This window comes from Melospiza melodia, chromosome 1 (assembly GCF_035770615.1).
Source record: "Melospiza melodia melodia isolate bMelMel2 chromosome 1, bMelMel2.pri, whole genome shotgun sequence".
In the NCBI taxonomy this organism is placed as follows: Eukaryota; Metazoa; Chordata; class Aves; order Passeriformes; family Passerellidae; genus Melospiza; species Melospiza melodia.
The window spans coordinates 101,998,875-102,013,597 of record NC_086194.1 but is presented as its reverse complement, the minus strand read 5'-3'; the positions used below and the strand labels follow the sequence as shown (position 1 = coordinate 102,013,597).

Here is a 14,723-nt window from a genome sequence, read left to right as displayed (position 1 = left end):
AGTGCATGGAGGTGTCTGCAGTTCTCTCCTGGAAAACTGTTCCTCTTCTCCCTGCTGAGAACAGAACCATGGCAGGACTGGCAGCAAGCACAGAAGTCACTGTCTGGCCCTTCCCTCTGTCCATAAGTCACTGGGAGTCTGCACAGATTGAGCACAAGGGCAGGATCAGGGGAGGCATCATGGAACTTCTCCAGTGTGGAGGGACTATTTCTTCCAGCACGACTGATGGCAACAATGCCCTGCAGACCTGAAGAGGTTTTCCCTGCACTGGCTGGACCCAGTGCAAACTGAAGGCTCATCTCTCTGAAAATCATTGAGCAAGGAGATGAAAACACAATATGCAGTGCCCAAACCACAGAACAGCAATAATCACTGACCAAGGGCATGAACCAAGGAGCAAAGGAAGATTTGGCATTTTTGCCTCAGAGGTTTGCATGAAATCTTTTTGAAAGATAGGAGATTTTCTTTAATATCAACCAGTGTGCTGCAGAGAGAACTATTTTCTCAAGGGACATACAGAGTGCATTGCAGGAAGGAAGGAGTGACGTGAAGAACGAGGTTGGAATGGAGGGATGGTTGAAGCATTGCTGGGGATTTGGGATCTGAGGTGGGACCCACATGGTGGGAGACTCCAAAGAGACACTGTGGAGTTCAGAAACACATGCAGCTACAACTCCACCACAGACTACTTAGGCCTCCAGCTAGGAAAGAGCCAGAGGGAATGTGACTTCCTCAAGGAGCTGTCAGGCATGGCTGGCAGCAGCAAACTCAAAAAGAAAAAATGTTGTGGGGCAGTGGAAACCATGGAGGGGCTGCAACTAGAAAGGCAATATTCCTTGAAAGGAATATTCCTGGGCTCACACATATATGTTTCCCTGAGAGGAAAATGGGCAATGTTCAGTACAATATTTCAGCCACATCTATTCCTTCAGCATCACAAATACAGGCAAGACCTCACCACATGGTTTTTGGGAATTACACTGGGAGGGTCCAAAGGAGCTGAAACAGGGTAATGTTCCCCCAGTCACTAGGAATGGGCTGTACCTTACCAATAACAATACCCAATTAAATCACAGCAGAGAGAAACCTGTGATAAAGGAACAATTTGATGAAGGATTTGCATCAAGATAATTGTGAAATTATCTCTTCTAATCTCTTCACTTTAGTCATGGTTCCCAACTTTTTGCAGCTCCCTTTCTGTTCACATACATTTCTTTCCATTGTCTTTCCCCTTCCCTTTTCTAGCTCTCTTTTCATGAAGTCTGAAGAGGATATTCTGTTTCCAAGAAAATCTCCCAGTCTTACAACCCAGAACTAAACAATAATATATATAATAATATATATATATAGATAGATATAAATATAAATATATATATTAAAAATGTACCTAATCTATTTTAGGTAAACAATTATTTCCCTAAAATCTTGGAGCTGAAAATCTCACAGTTAAACAATGGTTAACACAGCCTTAAGGAGAGAACTTCTCAAGGGTGGGAGGAGTTTCAATGGTTTTTAATCATGTTGACATTGATATAAAAAAATTAAACTCTCAGGTGCCAGAAAAGATGCCATATAAAATTCTAATAATTTTAAGATATACAAAACCACTGTTAAAAACCTTCTTTACATTTACAGCTTTCAACATCTGAAAAACCATTTCTAAGCCCCTATTTAGAAGGTAAGTGCAAATTAGTAGTGTTATTGCAGAAGAGTTTTACAAAATATTTTTATGGTTGTAAGAACATCTTAAGCAATATAGTCTATTATTTTCTGATTTCGTACAACAATTGATTTTATTTATCAACATTAATTTAACCTAAATATATTTATTCAGCCAGTTGATCATATCCTTTCTTCCTTCCTCAATATAAGGTTTATCTTGAGGATTGATATCTTCTCTTTTGCGATGCACAAACCCATGTGTCTGTCCAGGGTAAATTTTAACTTCATAATCAACTTTACAGTTTTGTTTAAGCTTCTGCTCCAGCAAGGTGACCTGTAACACAGAACATTCTATGTTGTCTGAGTACAAAGTTAACACATTCTATACTTACAGTCCCAAAGCTGTCCTCATTTTTAACTTCCCTGAAAGACAGACATAATTTATCCTTGCCACTGTTTTCTCTTCTACTAATTTTATACCTAAATGCATTTCTGTTACTGCACTTGCTTTATTTAACTAAGCTTTTTTTCCCCCCAGTAAAATACCAGCATGTGACTGAGTAAAATGTAAAAAAATATTACATGGATTACTATTAACATCTGTAAAGGTAAAAAAACCTACTGCTCAGCATCATGAGAAGGTTATCATGTAGTGAACACAGTATGAGTTGCTGCTGATAGACCACACATTTAAAAAACTGGGGCAAGAGTTTGAATAGAAGTTGAGGGAGGAGGGGCAGAGACAAAATCAGTTCAGAGTGACTGGAATTTTTGCTAGGAAAGTTAAAGCCAACATCACTCAATAAAAACCTGTTTCCCTTTGATCCCCTTGGCAGATAATAACCTTTCTCCAAGCATTCTCCACTCAGGCTCCAGAGAAAGACTGTTGACGGAGTGACAGAAAGGAGAATCTCTGCAGGACAGGGGGGAAAGGAAAAGGATAGCCACAGGATCTTTTTAATTCTCCCACAAGTGATTCCATTGGAACAGGCAGATTTTATGGACCACTGCTATCACTAAAAAGGGTCTCCTATCTTAAACTTGTCAGAAAGCTTTCTTTGGATAACCATGAGCTCTTTTCCTAGGAACTGATGAAAATCACCCAAATTTCCAAACAGGAACAGAAAATGCTTTTAATGTCATGGTAAAACTTTTTGATTTGGGGATAAACAACAACAATTTGTGTAGAAGTACTACAGGAGTTAGTGAAAGAGAAAGAAAAGTACAAATTAGTTTTCTACTCTGTGTTCATTAAAACCAAATTACAAAGCAAGCACAAAAAGCATTAAAAAGACAAATATCTGTGACGGGAAACTCACCTGCTCCAATGGAACAATGTTATCCTTCTCACCAAAAATGAAAAAGGTGGGATGCAGCAGACTCTGCTTGTCCTCAAAACGGCTGATCACTCCTAAGGAAGAAGAAAACATACATACAAGAAGTTATGCTACCTAAAGTAGCTAAAACACTACAAAATCTATACTATGAGACTTCAGGACATTTTCATCAGTTACAGCTGATTAGTTTGTAGTGGAATTTAACACACTTTGCTTTAAAGTCCCTTTTGTTGTGAAATGTTTGCAATGTCATTAGAGATAACATCAGTTGTGGGAAAAAGAAAGACCAGAGACCAGTTCTGTGGGAAAAATCAGGAAAGAATTGTTACATCTGCCCTATTTTTGTGGGTTGCTTTCAGCAACTGCTTCTGACCGCTGTCACAGAGGGTTCTGTGAGAGATGGACACATTGGAACTGCTCCCCTCTGGCTTGGGAAGACCATTTTTAAGATAATTGTTAATACTGATCATTCCACATACATGGTTACAATTTCAGTGTACATATATTTACACTGATATGATTTCATGACAAATTGACATTGTAATTTTGACTATTCAAATGTATTTGAATTAAAGTTACAGTAGAACTAACCAGCTGCCACACTGGCTACTCTTTTAATTCCTGACATTATTACAACAAAAAAGTAAAATATTAGCAAGTAACACTGCCAAATGGGCTCAATTGATCAACATATCAGCACAGCAAAACAATCCCAATAATCTTTCTGGAAAAATATCTTCAATTTGCTTTCACCTCTAATTTGTAATAAATAATAACCAATAAGTTGGTCTGGGTTCTGTGGAAGTACAGAGGTTAATAAGAAAAATATCAAAGGCAGTATAAATGCACTGAGTAATGTGTGAGACTACAGGGTTAAAACAGAGAGCGAAAAATTGGTCCTATTAGTAATGAGGGACCACTGTCTAAAAGATGCAAAGATGTGCCTAGAAGCCCTTTTGTCATCACCTCAAAATGAGTGAGGCCATGGCATTTGGCACAATTTTCACAGATAAAATGCCACTCTTTAAATTCATAGATCATGCTGGGTACACTTAAGTGTAAAAATGCGAGTGTGCAAAATCAAATCACTTATAGATTATTTATAATAAAATCACCTTGTTCCACTAGAAGTCACACTGAACTTTGTTACAGCAATAGCCCTAAAGAATTGCTTCCTGCACTGGTATTCTGCTCAGAATGCAGCAGGTATTTCAGGCTCACCATAGAGGGACACTCCAGTCTTTAAATGGGGATTTTTCAGCATCAGATGTTGCACTGCTGCTCCACCCCAGCAAAACCCAATGACACCAATCCTCTTCGCACCACATTGGTCCTTTAGATACTTGAGGACGACATCAACTTCTCTGAGACATGCAAATGAAAGTGAGTTAAGGCTCTAGCCTCTTTCTCTTTGGTGGCTGCTGCTCAAAGTTTGGGCGGGCATCAGTCTGCTTCTAGGACAAAGTGACTGTCTTTGCATCACTCCTGGTTTTTCTCTTTCCCTTACTTATCAAATTGTCTTTATCTCAACCCATGAGTTTTCTTGCTTTGTTTCCCTTATTCTCACCCCTGTTCCTCTTGTGGGAGCAACTGAGTCCAGGTTGTTGGCTGCTGGTTGGGGTCAACCCACAACACCACTTCACTATTACTAATTTCTAAAATACAAGACAAACTCCAGGGGAGAAGACAAAGGAGAAAACCAGTCTTCCTAGATCATTGTTACTAGGACATCATGTGATTTTATGAACAGCAGTCCAATTAATTTCACAAATAGCAGCAGTTATTATGTAAGGGAACACAAATAAAAGTTTGAGACCTACAGCCAGTCAAGAGCATCCTGTTATCACAAATGTGACTTATATGCAAAACATCTCTCACAAGGATGACAAATATTTTATAAAATTGTGGAGGCAAATTTCCAATTGTTTTTTCTAAATCAGCAGGTACTTGATGCAATCAAGCTATGTGTCAGATAAAAATGGGAAAAATACAGAAAAGTGGGAAAGCAGTATGCTTTGAACTACCTGTGATCTGATGGGGAGCAGAAGAAATGTTCCCTCGTTACACAGTGCTTGCATTTGCACCCTATCTAAAATCCATGGAATTTGTGCCTTCCTGAGGGATCCAAGTGGCAGAGTGAGCTGCATTTTCTAGCCTTTGCTGGCTCTTTCCTTTTCATTCATTCATTTTGCTTCTACTTTCTGCACACACAAACACTGGGAACTTTTATGCTTCAAATGTCTACTTTTATCTGTAAAGCACCACTCACATGACCGTGAGCTTGTCCCATGAGCTGCATGAACTTTCTATTTGTGGACATTCAGCTATATTTGACCCACTAATAATTTAGGATCTAATTTTACATTTTCACTGAGGCAAAAATTCCTATGAAATAGGGATGTCCCCTTGGTGGACGAGGAACAATGGCTGTACTTGTCTATTTTGCCGGCTTCTCGTGTTTTCACCCAGTCATTGAAAGTTGCCCAGTCATTAGAAGGTTTCCAAGCTTCTTGTCCCACAAAAAAGTCTGGGCAGATGGCTCTGCAAGAAAAATGAGAATATTTTATGTCCATGAAATAATATTGGAAAGGGATTAAAGGGAAGACCATATGTACTACACAACAAATTCTTTTGCTGAATACATAGCACTTAACCCACACCAAAGCATTATATCAGCAACCCTCAATAATTTTCTACATCTAATAAGGAGACTTAGTATAATTTCCAGTTACATTTTACCCTGTTAAAATTCATTACTTAATTCGATAGTTAACTGTAACTGAAAATCCTTGGTGGTTTCCTACCAAACTTAAAAAAGAAATTCAAAACCAAACCAAAGAAGCTACAATTTACACGGTTTCGCCTGGAAGGAACACTAACCCAGTAATACAGGAAAGAGGATACCCAATATGCTTTTCACATATTTGAGAATTTGTTTCTCTATTTGGCACAAGCTAGTACACTTTTCCTTCCTAGAAAAGCTCTTCAGCATCTTTGGAATTTTTACTATAACAGCCAAGTTGCACAAAGGGAGGAAGCAGGCTGCTAGAGGCTCATAGAGGATGAAAGATGCAGAATAAGAAAATTTTCTGTTTCTCCCCTGTTCTTCTGTGCTTACCTACTAACTCATTATGGTAAGACTACTCAATTATTTTAGACTCCTTTCACTGTTTTACCAGAAAGCTCCTTGGAGAAAGGGGTAAAGAAAGACTGTGAAATTATTTGTGTTTGTATGGTTTACATGAAAGAAGGGAACAGTTGGTTCAACAAACTTTCTTATTAAAAAGACACTTGGAAAGCAGTAATATTTCTTACATGTATCCATTAGTTGTTAGCATATCAGCTATGTATCTGGTGTTTGGGAGTTGCCACCCAAATATATCATGAATCACAATGACAGCTTTGTCGGTGCAGGCAGAAGGTTTGCAGATGTACGCCTTGATGTGCCCAACTTGCACCTCCTGCCCACGGCCTCCATAGTCAAACTTGTCCCCAATGTCACAGGGGCAGGGCCTCGATTCATTGGCCATGGGTGATACTAAGGAAAAAAAAAAAACATTCAGTAGTGAATACCAAAGAATGCCACACTGAAAATGTCAGCAGTATCATCAACTATTGAATTTTTTAATCATTACAGTAATAGAGTGAACATGCTCATTACTGTTTGATCTAAAATGAAGCATTACTCAAAAAGCCCATTGGGTTATTTAACATAATAAGTTTATTGTTAGAGTTTCTTATGTTATGAAGTCTTCAGCAGGGACCTGGTACATGCTAGGATTTCCATGCCCTACAGTGAGTAGCAAATCAAAATAAAGTTATGAGCAAGCACCAAGCCAACCATCACAAACTATTTACATAGGGATGAAGCCAGTCCTTCCACTCTTCATCATGTGTATATCCTGTCAGGAATGCATAGCTTTCTTTAGTAGACAGTAAAGGCTCAGTACAAGTGTCAGCATTTTGAAAGAAAAAACTGACAGCTAGTGCATAGAAAGATATAACAACACATAGATTAAGCATTATATTTTCATCCAGGGACTTAAAATTTAACATAGCTGGAATTTTCCGTGTCAATAAATCCTTTTTCTAAACAGCTTTAGCCTCAGGTGTTGTAAACTTTTGAAGAAGGATACTTGGGAAAGATGCAAAAAAAAAAAAACAAAAACAAACCAGCACTGAACATGAAGAACCAAATTTGTAAAGTTGAGCCAAATCTTTTATCAAGAAGGTAAGAGTAGGGTATGGTTAATTTTTTTCAAACTATTGCTTAAATGAAAATAAACAAGTAATTCACAAAGGTCAAAAAGTACCAGCAGAATCTAACACATCTGTAGGCAGCTCCTTGGACTCAAGTTAATGATTTTCTGCTATCAAACTTAGGTTAACCAACTGAGTGAACAGACCTGAATAACTCCTTTGAATATTCACAGAGCATCTACAAATGATTCAAGAACATGGAAAGAATTTAGATAAAGATTTACCCAAGCTCTCTACAGATAAAACATGTATTGCCATAGAAACTTTGCTAGCAAAGAAACAAGGATCTTCAAACCTGACTCTGTCAAAAATAGAGAGAAACAGTAAAAAGCAGATTACTGAACTGTCCCTGGACAAGTGGGACTTAAAGAGTTGTGGCAGTAAAGGGACAGCTTTAGGAAAGCCAACACACAACTTGGCAGCCAGAAAATTTGGACAGAATACTAGAGGCCAATATATTCTGGATTTGCAGACTTTAAAGTTTAGAATCTCCCAAGCAGTATCACCAGGGCTAGACTGCAGATACCAGGAGATTTCATTTTTGCAGATCTGTTCAGATCAGTTGAAGACAAGCTGTGTCATATTTGAAAGCTGTATTATCTCTGGGCACATGTCTACACAAGTATTCTACCTTTTCTTTTTTAAATAAGCCACACCCATAAGTGCCCTTTTTTCTCTACAGGTTGTGGTCTCACATACAGGACTTCTAATTAAAATATGTTTACTAGGAAAAAATGAATGAATAAATGAGCATATAAGGCAAAAGACGGTGCAAATATATAATAAGTTCATAATTAATTTTCCATTCACAAACTATTTCCTTTTGGTTAGACTAAACCAGAAAATATAAGAATACCAGAGATTAAATATTAAAGAAACATATACTTCAGAACTCCAGAAACACAAATACAATGCCCTTACCAGTATAACCTCAAAAGCTTTAATTGAAAACATTTCATACTATCTGACAAAATGTAAAACAACACATAGAACATGAGATATTTAAAGATGTAGATATATTCACTGATGAAAACATCTCCAGATGCAAGACTGTGAGGGATAGCATTGGTTGGTATGGTTTATAAACCATATACACTTGCAAGCTCTATAGCATAGGCAAGACACTTCAGTGTTTCTGCATCTACTGCAGTACATACAAACAGCATCTTTTCCCATTCCTAAGATGCTATGGAAACATTGCTTAAAAATTAATTTCCCCCTCTTACATTTATCAAAGCTATTATTTTAGGAGGATCTGAAAACCCACAGCCTTGGTGTGCCACCATTTCCACCTGCAAGCACTTGAGAATTTACTGGAAGAGCAAACAAGAATTGATTTTCAGATACTTGAATCTACAAATATAAAGATATTGCTGTGGGGCACCATCACTTTAAACACACTCTCCTGAGTCTTCCTCCTCAGAGGTCTTCCCCACCTCTGGGGAGAAAATAACAGGTTTCTGAACCATCATCTCAAAAAGAAAAAAAAAAAAAGGCTGGGGGGAAATAAAGAAATGGAAGAAAGTAACCCCCAATTGCATTTAAATGAGCCGGCACTCTGCCAGCAAATAAAATGAAAGTCTCCCGAACATGCTGAGTCACACCTCGCAAGCGCTTGTTCTACGTTTCTGAGGGGGAAAAAAGCCACGACTTCAAACAAAACCCGCACAAACCTGCACGTACCTGTAGCGCTGCAGATGTGCGGGGCTGTAAAGCAGGATGCAGGAGCTCGGCGTGGATGGCTGTGGCTCAACTGGATCCCCAAACAAAGCTCTAACTCCCGAAAGGAAAGGGGAGAGCGCAGGATCGGGTTCTTTAACAGAGAGTTACATAACTCCCTGCCTTTATCTCTGTGCCCGGCCCAGTGACGAGGGCCGCTCTTTTTAAAGCTGTTCCTTTCACTGCACCGTGGGCGGGGAGTGCTGCCATCCCTGGGCACCAAGCCCTCCTTTAAACTTGCACGAAATGGTATTCACCCCGGAGGGATTTTTCTTTCATGTTTCCAAAACATGTTGATTTAGCTGAACAATCCACCTAGGATTTTTTTTTTTTTTTTTTAAGATGTTCCTTTGTTTTTAAAGGTTGGGGTCAATGCACTTTTGAACACTACGTTGGCACAATTAATTCCTGAGACTATTTATCCATGGGTAAAAGGCATATTTAAAGTCATCAGCAGGATAAGGGTAAAGTAGAAATGTCATTTCAAGGCTCTATACTAGACAAAGGTTATACACCTTTGAAATATTTTCTCTTCAGAAATGAAGAAATGAAATTTCATTTCTCTTCAGAAATGAAAAGAAATATTTTCTCTTCGCAATGAAAATGAGTAGCATGTAAGAAAGTAATAACTTTCTAGATTGCTGTACCTCCATTCAATAAGTGTTTAAAACAGAGACGTTTTTATCCTACCACAGGATACTTTATGCTGTTTTTTTTCTTTTTAGTTTCTGGCTGACCCTTGTATCCTTCCCATTCTCCTGATTTTCTTTTTATGAGGTTATTAGGATTATTTTGTAAAGACCTTTAGCTAAATATATTAGCAACCCAAAATTCCCTGTTTTCTCAGAGGTGCATCTATGAAGTAGACTAAATGCACGCTAGTCTAACACACTTTTGTCTTACAGTTTAATCCTCATATATAAGGTGCTTGCTCATATTTTATGTTACTTCCTTAGTGCTCTTTGTTTACAATCCCTAAAATAAAGTTAAACAAATTTAAAGAAGCCCATCCAAGAGTTACAGAGCAAAGCTCAAAACCCAACCCTTTTTACATTTTTTGGCTCTTCCCACTTGTGTGCCACAAATTATAGCACACAAGGTCAAGAGGTACTCCATATCAGCTTTTGAGACCAGCAGTCAAATAAATGAGAGAACAATTGTGAGTTTTCATCATTCACAGAAAACAAAAATGGCAGCAATGCTTGCAGAACCTTCTCTCCACTAGAGCTGTTTAACCACATTTCCACTTTCTTAGTCATGTGGAGATAATTATTTATATGTAAGACTATTCCACTTTACCTTAATATTAAGGTTAAAGTTTGGAAACAGAACTCCTTTTGATTTCCTGTTGTTTCATGTTTCTTGATAGGCAATCCATGCTGATTTTTCACTTAGAAGTCATACCTTAATTCAATACATCCACAATCTCTGTACATGCGTTTGGCTTCACTTCACAATGTAAACACTCACCTCTTTCAGATCTCACATTTCCAACTCCTACTCAGAGACTTACAGTTTTATCATGTATATTTGGCTGTACTCGTAGGAACCATAAAATATGTTATATATTTTATACATATATTAAAAATACATATATATAAAATACACATTTATAACATTAAGAAAATATGATAATATGGTTCAGTAGCTGTCTACCTTTTCATTTCACAAAAATACTGCATGTCAGTTTGTTTTTTTTCTTTTTGCTTAGTCACAGTGTTAGTGTTGCAGTTCACATGCCGTTCCAGAATTTATGAATGACTGCTGTTCTCTAAATAGATGTCCTGATTGTCCTCTCCCACATTAACAAACCTTCTAACACTAATGGAACACCATTAATGTGGAGTGATCAGTGTTTGACGCTGGGGCAAATTAAGGCACAATACACTTCCAGACTTCTGCATTCTTCTCCTGGAAAATATGTGTTATGACAGCTGTATCACCCAGGAAACACCTGCATTTATACATTACAGATAGGTGGTGTCACACAGGAATCAACAGTTAATCAGCAGTTTCAGGTCAGAATTCTCTGAGGACCTCCCCATAAGAAAGATGTAGGGCCATTAGGAGCGTATAAAGTAGGAACGCATTAACAATCCCATTAAGAGAAATACAGGTCATTAGTACTGTTGACTATCTTCACATGAGAGACACCACAATAAATATTTCTGTGATGGTATATTTAATTGGAGAGACTGTCATTAGTAAAATTATGACTTCCTTAAATTACATTTTTTCTCCCCATTTAAATGATATGCAGTCTTTATCTGTAGCACTGAAAAGGTGAAAAGGGACATACTCATGTTTGGTTTTCTAATAGCAGTACCTGATGAAGATTTGAGGCAGCTGGGTTCAAACTAATGATCACAAGCCTTTCTCCCTCTTTAATTATGAGGCATAATTAAACCATGGAAGTCACAGTCACAAGATGAGCTAGAGCTCAGCAGCTCAAGAAAGTTCCACAGACTCTTGGTCCACCAGTGGCCATTTGACACAGTTGCAGGAGTGGCATTAGAAATTTCTAGCTCAGAAATCCCCTGAAGCACAGGTTGCCAGGATGTTTAGCATGGAGGGAAATTCCTTACTGCTGGCCACAAATGGAGGATGGGTGCTGATGAGGATACAATCTTGAGCTGATGAGACATGGAAAATTGTGTCATATCACTGACAGAAAAACTAGGGAACAAGATACATCATGCAAAAACATGGATTGTTTTTGAAATGTGAGATTTCTTCTTCAGGGAGCAGCCATGGTTGTAAGCCTCACATTAAAATGTCCTGTCTGCACATTGCAATGCACACTTCAGTTCCTAAACTGGTCAGTTTAGGAATCTATGGTGTTTCACTGAGCCACAGGGAATCCAACAAAGTAGAACCCCCTCTGAATAACCTTAGCCACAAATTTTGAAAGATGTGTGCTCCTTACATCACCTGCTAAACACACATCTTCCACCAGGCTACAAGTCAAAAAAGCTTCATCTCTCTAAATGAGCTTCACCAAGCAATGTGTTTGTGTTCCTAAATTTTGGGCTTGTGATTTATTTGGAACATAGATGAACAAGGGCCATAACACACAGATTAATTTACCTTTAGTCTAACTTCAAACATGAATCACAAGGAACTGGAGAGTATTTCAGTGCATGTTAAAGCACAGCATCCACTTTTCCATTCAGATTCTAGAAAATTTGCTAAAAGGAGGCTCCCAATTGCAAAGACATGGACATGACAAAGATTTTTCCTATGTGAAATATATGGCAGTGCCACATACACTATAACTGAACAAGAAGCCTCTAACAGACACATTTGGATGCAACTTGGCACATCCTACATGGTTTATGGGTTCCTAGACCAATAGAAAAAAGTCATACAGCAAAGGATAGGTCCCTGAGTAGGGTACTCCGAAACAGCAGTGGAATTCTTATGAAACTTTTCTACTTGGGTTAGTGACCATATTTTTACAAAAGAAAGATACTTTGAAAATACATATAGGTAGATAGATAGATTTAATTCTTTGCCTAGGTTGCATTAGCCCTTCTATGTCTAGCTCTATTTTTCTGCTTGGTTTTTTTTTTTTTTTTTTATCTTCAAGCACTATTAGGAGGCTGATTTTTAACTCACAGTTTAGGATGGAAATTAAAACATGCAGAAATCAAAGATGATGGAGGCTATTAGCATATTTGATGAAGGGGAATTAAGTAATCTTTTTCATCAAAAATGAAAGATTTAGGGTTCATGAGATTGAATATATCATCAGAATCTTTGATAGAAAGATAGATTCTGATAGAAAACATGAAAACAAAATCTTCAACTGACATTTTAGGGGAAATCCAGACTCAGATAGAGCATTCTGCTTCTGCAGTGAGAAATTTTCATATCTCACACAATATGTAGCCATACATATGAGCTTTATTTTGAAGCTACTGGTATCATGGTTCCTCAAAAGATACATTTCTGGAATAAAAATGTATTTAAGCCCGTTTCTTAGTATAGACAGAATATCTGAATTAAGACTTCAAAGATATCTTCTGTGCTTAGAAGCTTGAGTTCTTTCAAACTGACTGGGAGAAGCAATGTTTTAGTAAGCAGTCCAAAATGTACATTCTGAGAACATCAGGAAAGGGCAGCTCAGCTATCCCAGCTTCTTCAGCAGAACACAAAAGGAAAACCGGTGTCAAAATAAAGGAAAGCTGTTGTTAAAATAACTGCAATCTAACTTTACAGAGCAGCTACCACAAAAATAACACTCTCTGCTCCTGGGTGAAGTTCTGGCTCTGCAGTATGCAGAGCAGTAGTAAACAGGAAAAAGGAAGCTAAATTGGGAAAGTGACCCAAGGACAACATGTATGTGTGTCCAGATCCAAATTAAGGACATGTCTGCTATGGCCCTTCCAAAACTAGGAACGAATATCCTCACCACCCTCTTCTTTGCATAGTACCCTTCCAGCTCTGCTAAAAATATCTCTCTTCATCAGGTGATAGCCTCATTTGAAAAAATGATGCTGCACCAAGTGTTTAGGCTACCCAATAAGCTTATGCACATGTACCTGCTTGTAGGATATTTTTGAATTTACCTACCATAGAGAGATGCACCCGCCTTTAATTCCAAGTGTGTGATCATCAGGTGACCTACACCAGCACCACCCACTCAAAAAACCAATGACATCTAATTTATTTGCACCACACTGCTCCCTTAGGTATTTCAGAACAGCATCAACTTCTCTGAACATGAAAGGAATTGCAAATCGAGCAACCACAGTAAAACCAGTATCTGAAAATATGAAAATATAGAGGTGCATATATGACTGTCACCATATTGTGCTGTTACTGTACTTTCTTTTGCATACTTTAAATAATTAATTATTTCAGGTAAATGTTAGAGGTTGCTAATCTGATATCATCAGAAAGAGAAAATAGATATCTCAGTGGGATTCACTAATAAAGGAACATAACTACATCAAAGAAAACCTAAAAGGATGGATTGGGAAAGGATGGGTATTGATTACACACCTACCTAAGAGTTTAAAAACCTTGCCATTCTGGGAGAAGCTGGACCAGTTTTTGCTTTGTAAATTTTGATAAAAAAGTAACAAAAACCTCTCTAGAAAATACCACTTATTAGGCAGTGAAAATGCTGACAGTAACTTTAAGTTGTCATCTGGGATATTTGTTGCAGGGAAGTCAATGTAACAAACATGGTAGATGTTTTCAGAACCCACAAGGTAGCCTGAAATATGTCTCTCCGAGATGCTGTGCTCTGAAAACACCTGTTTACCCCTGTAGGATGTGTCACCGTGCAGAGACAGTAAAGAGAAAATATTGCTGGGAGCTGGGTGGCAGATCAGGCTTTTATATCACCCCCAGGCTGCTCCCAGCCCCGGTTCCTCACCCCCTTGGGCACCAGTGAAATTCCCCAATAAACCAGCCTTGAAAACACAGCGTTATCTTCCAACACACAAACACACACAACAAGCAAATTAAGTGCCAAGAAATTCCTTCCTGACTAGGGCTGACACTTGAAACGTGTGAATTGCCTGTAAGAAATGCCAGGCAGCACCCAACCCTGCCTTCCCATTGCAGCAGACAGGGGGCAGATTCCAAGCTAAAAAGTTTCCAGGAGAACTGACCCCTGTGAGACAGAAGCACTCTGGAAATGGTCCAGTTATGTCTCCCATAACCTTCTCACCAAATACCCAAGCTCAGCAACCTTCGATGCAGCTACTCCCAATAATCCAAGATATTTGCTCT

The 14,723-nt window shown here is 38.3% G+C and overlaps 1 protein-coding gene across 3 annotated transcripts; it reads right to left on the bottom strand.

Moving 5' to 3' along the window:
• Positions 1-1,491: 1,491 nt before the first annotated feature.
• Positions 1,492-9,129, bottom strand: LOC134421642 (carboxymethylenebutenolidase homolog). Of its 3 annotated transcripts, none has more exons than XM_063162844.1 (7): positions 8,943-9,129; positions 6,858-6,982; positions 6,315-6,537; positions 5,433-5,540; positions 4,221-4,363; positions 2,982-3,073; positions 1,492-1,996 (listed from the first exon to the last, which is right to left on the bottom strand). In XM_063162844.1, exons 3-7 carry the CDS (start codon positions 6,527-6,529, stop codon positions 1,817-1,819), a joined length of 738 nt encoding a protein of 245 aa, XP_063018914.1. In that variant the 5' UTR covers positions 6,530-6,537; positions 6,858-6,982; positions 8,943-9,129; the 3' UTR covers positions 1,492-1,816. The 3 variants fall into 3 exon arrangements, with proteins under 3 accessions (XP_063018914.1, XP_063018900.1, XP_063018906.1); XM_063162830.1 differs by having other exon boundaries at positions 6,858-6,901; positions 8,943-9,128; XM_063162836.1 differs by lacking the exon at positions 6,858-6,982 and having other exon boundaries at positions 8,943-9,128.
• Positions 9,130-14,723: the final 5,594 nt, after the last annotated feature.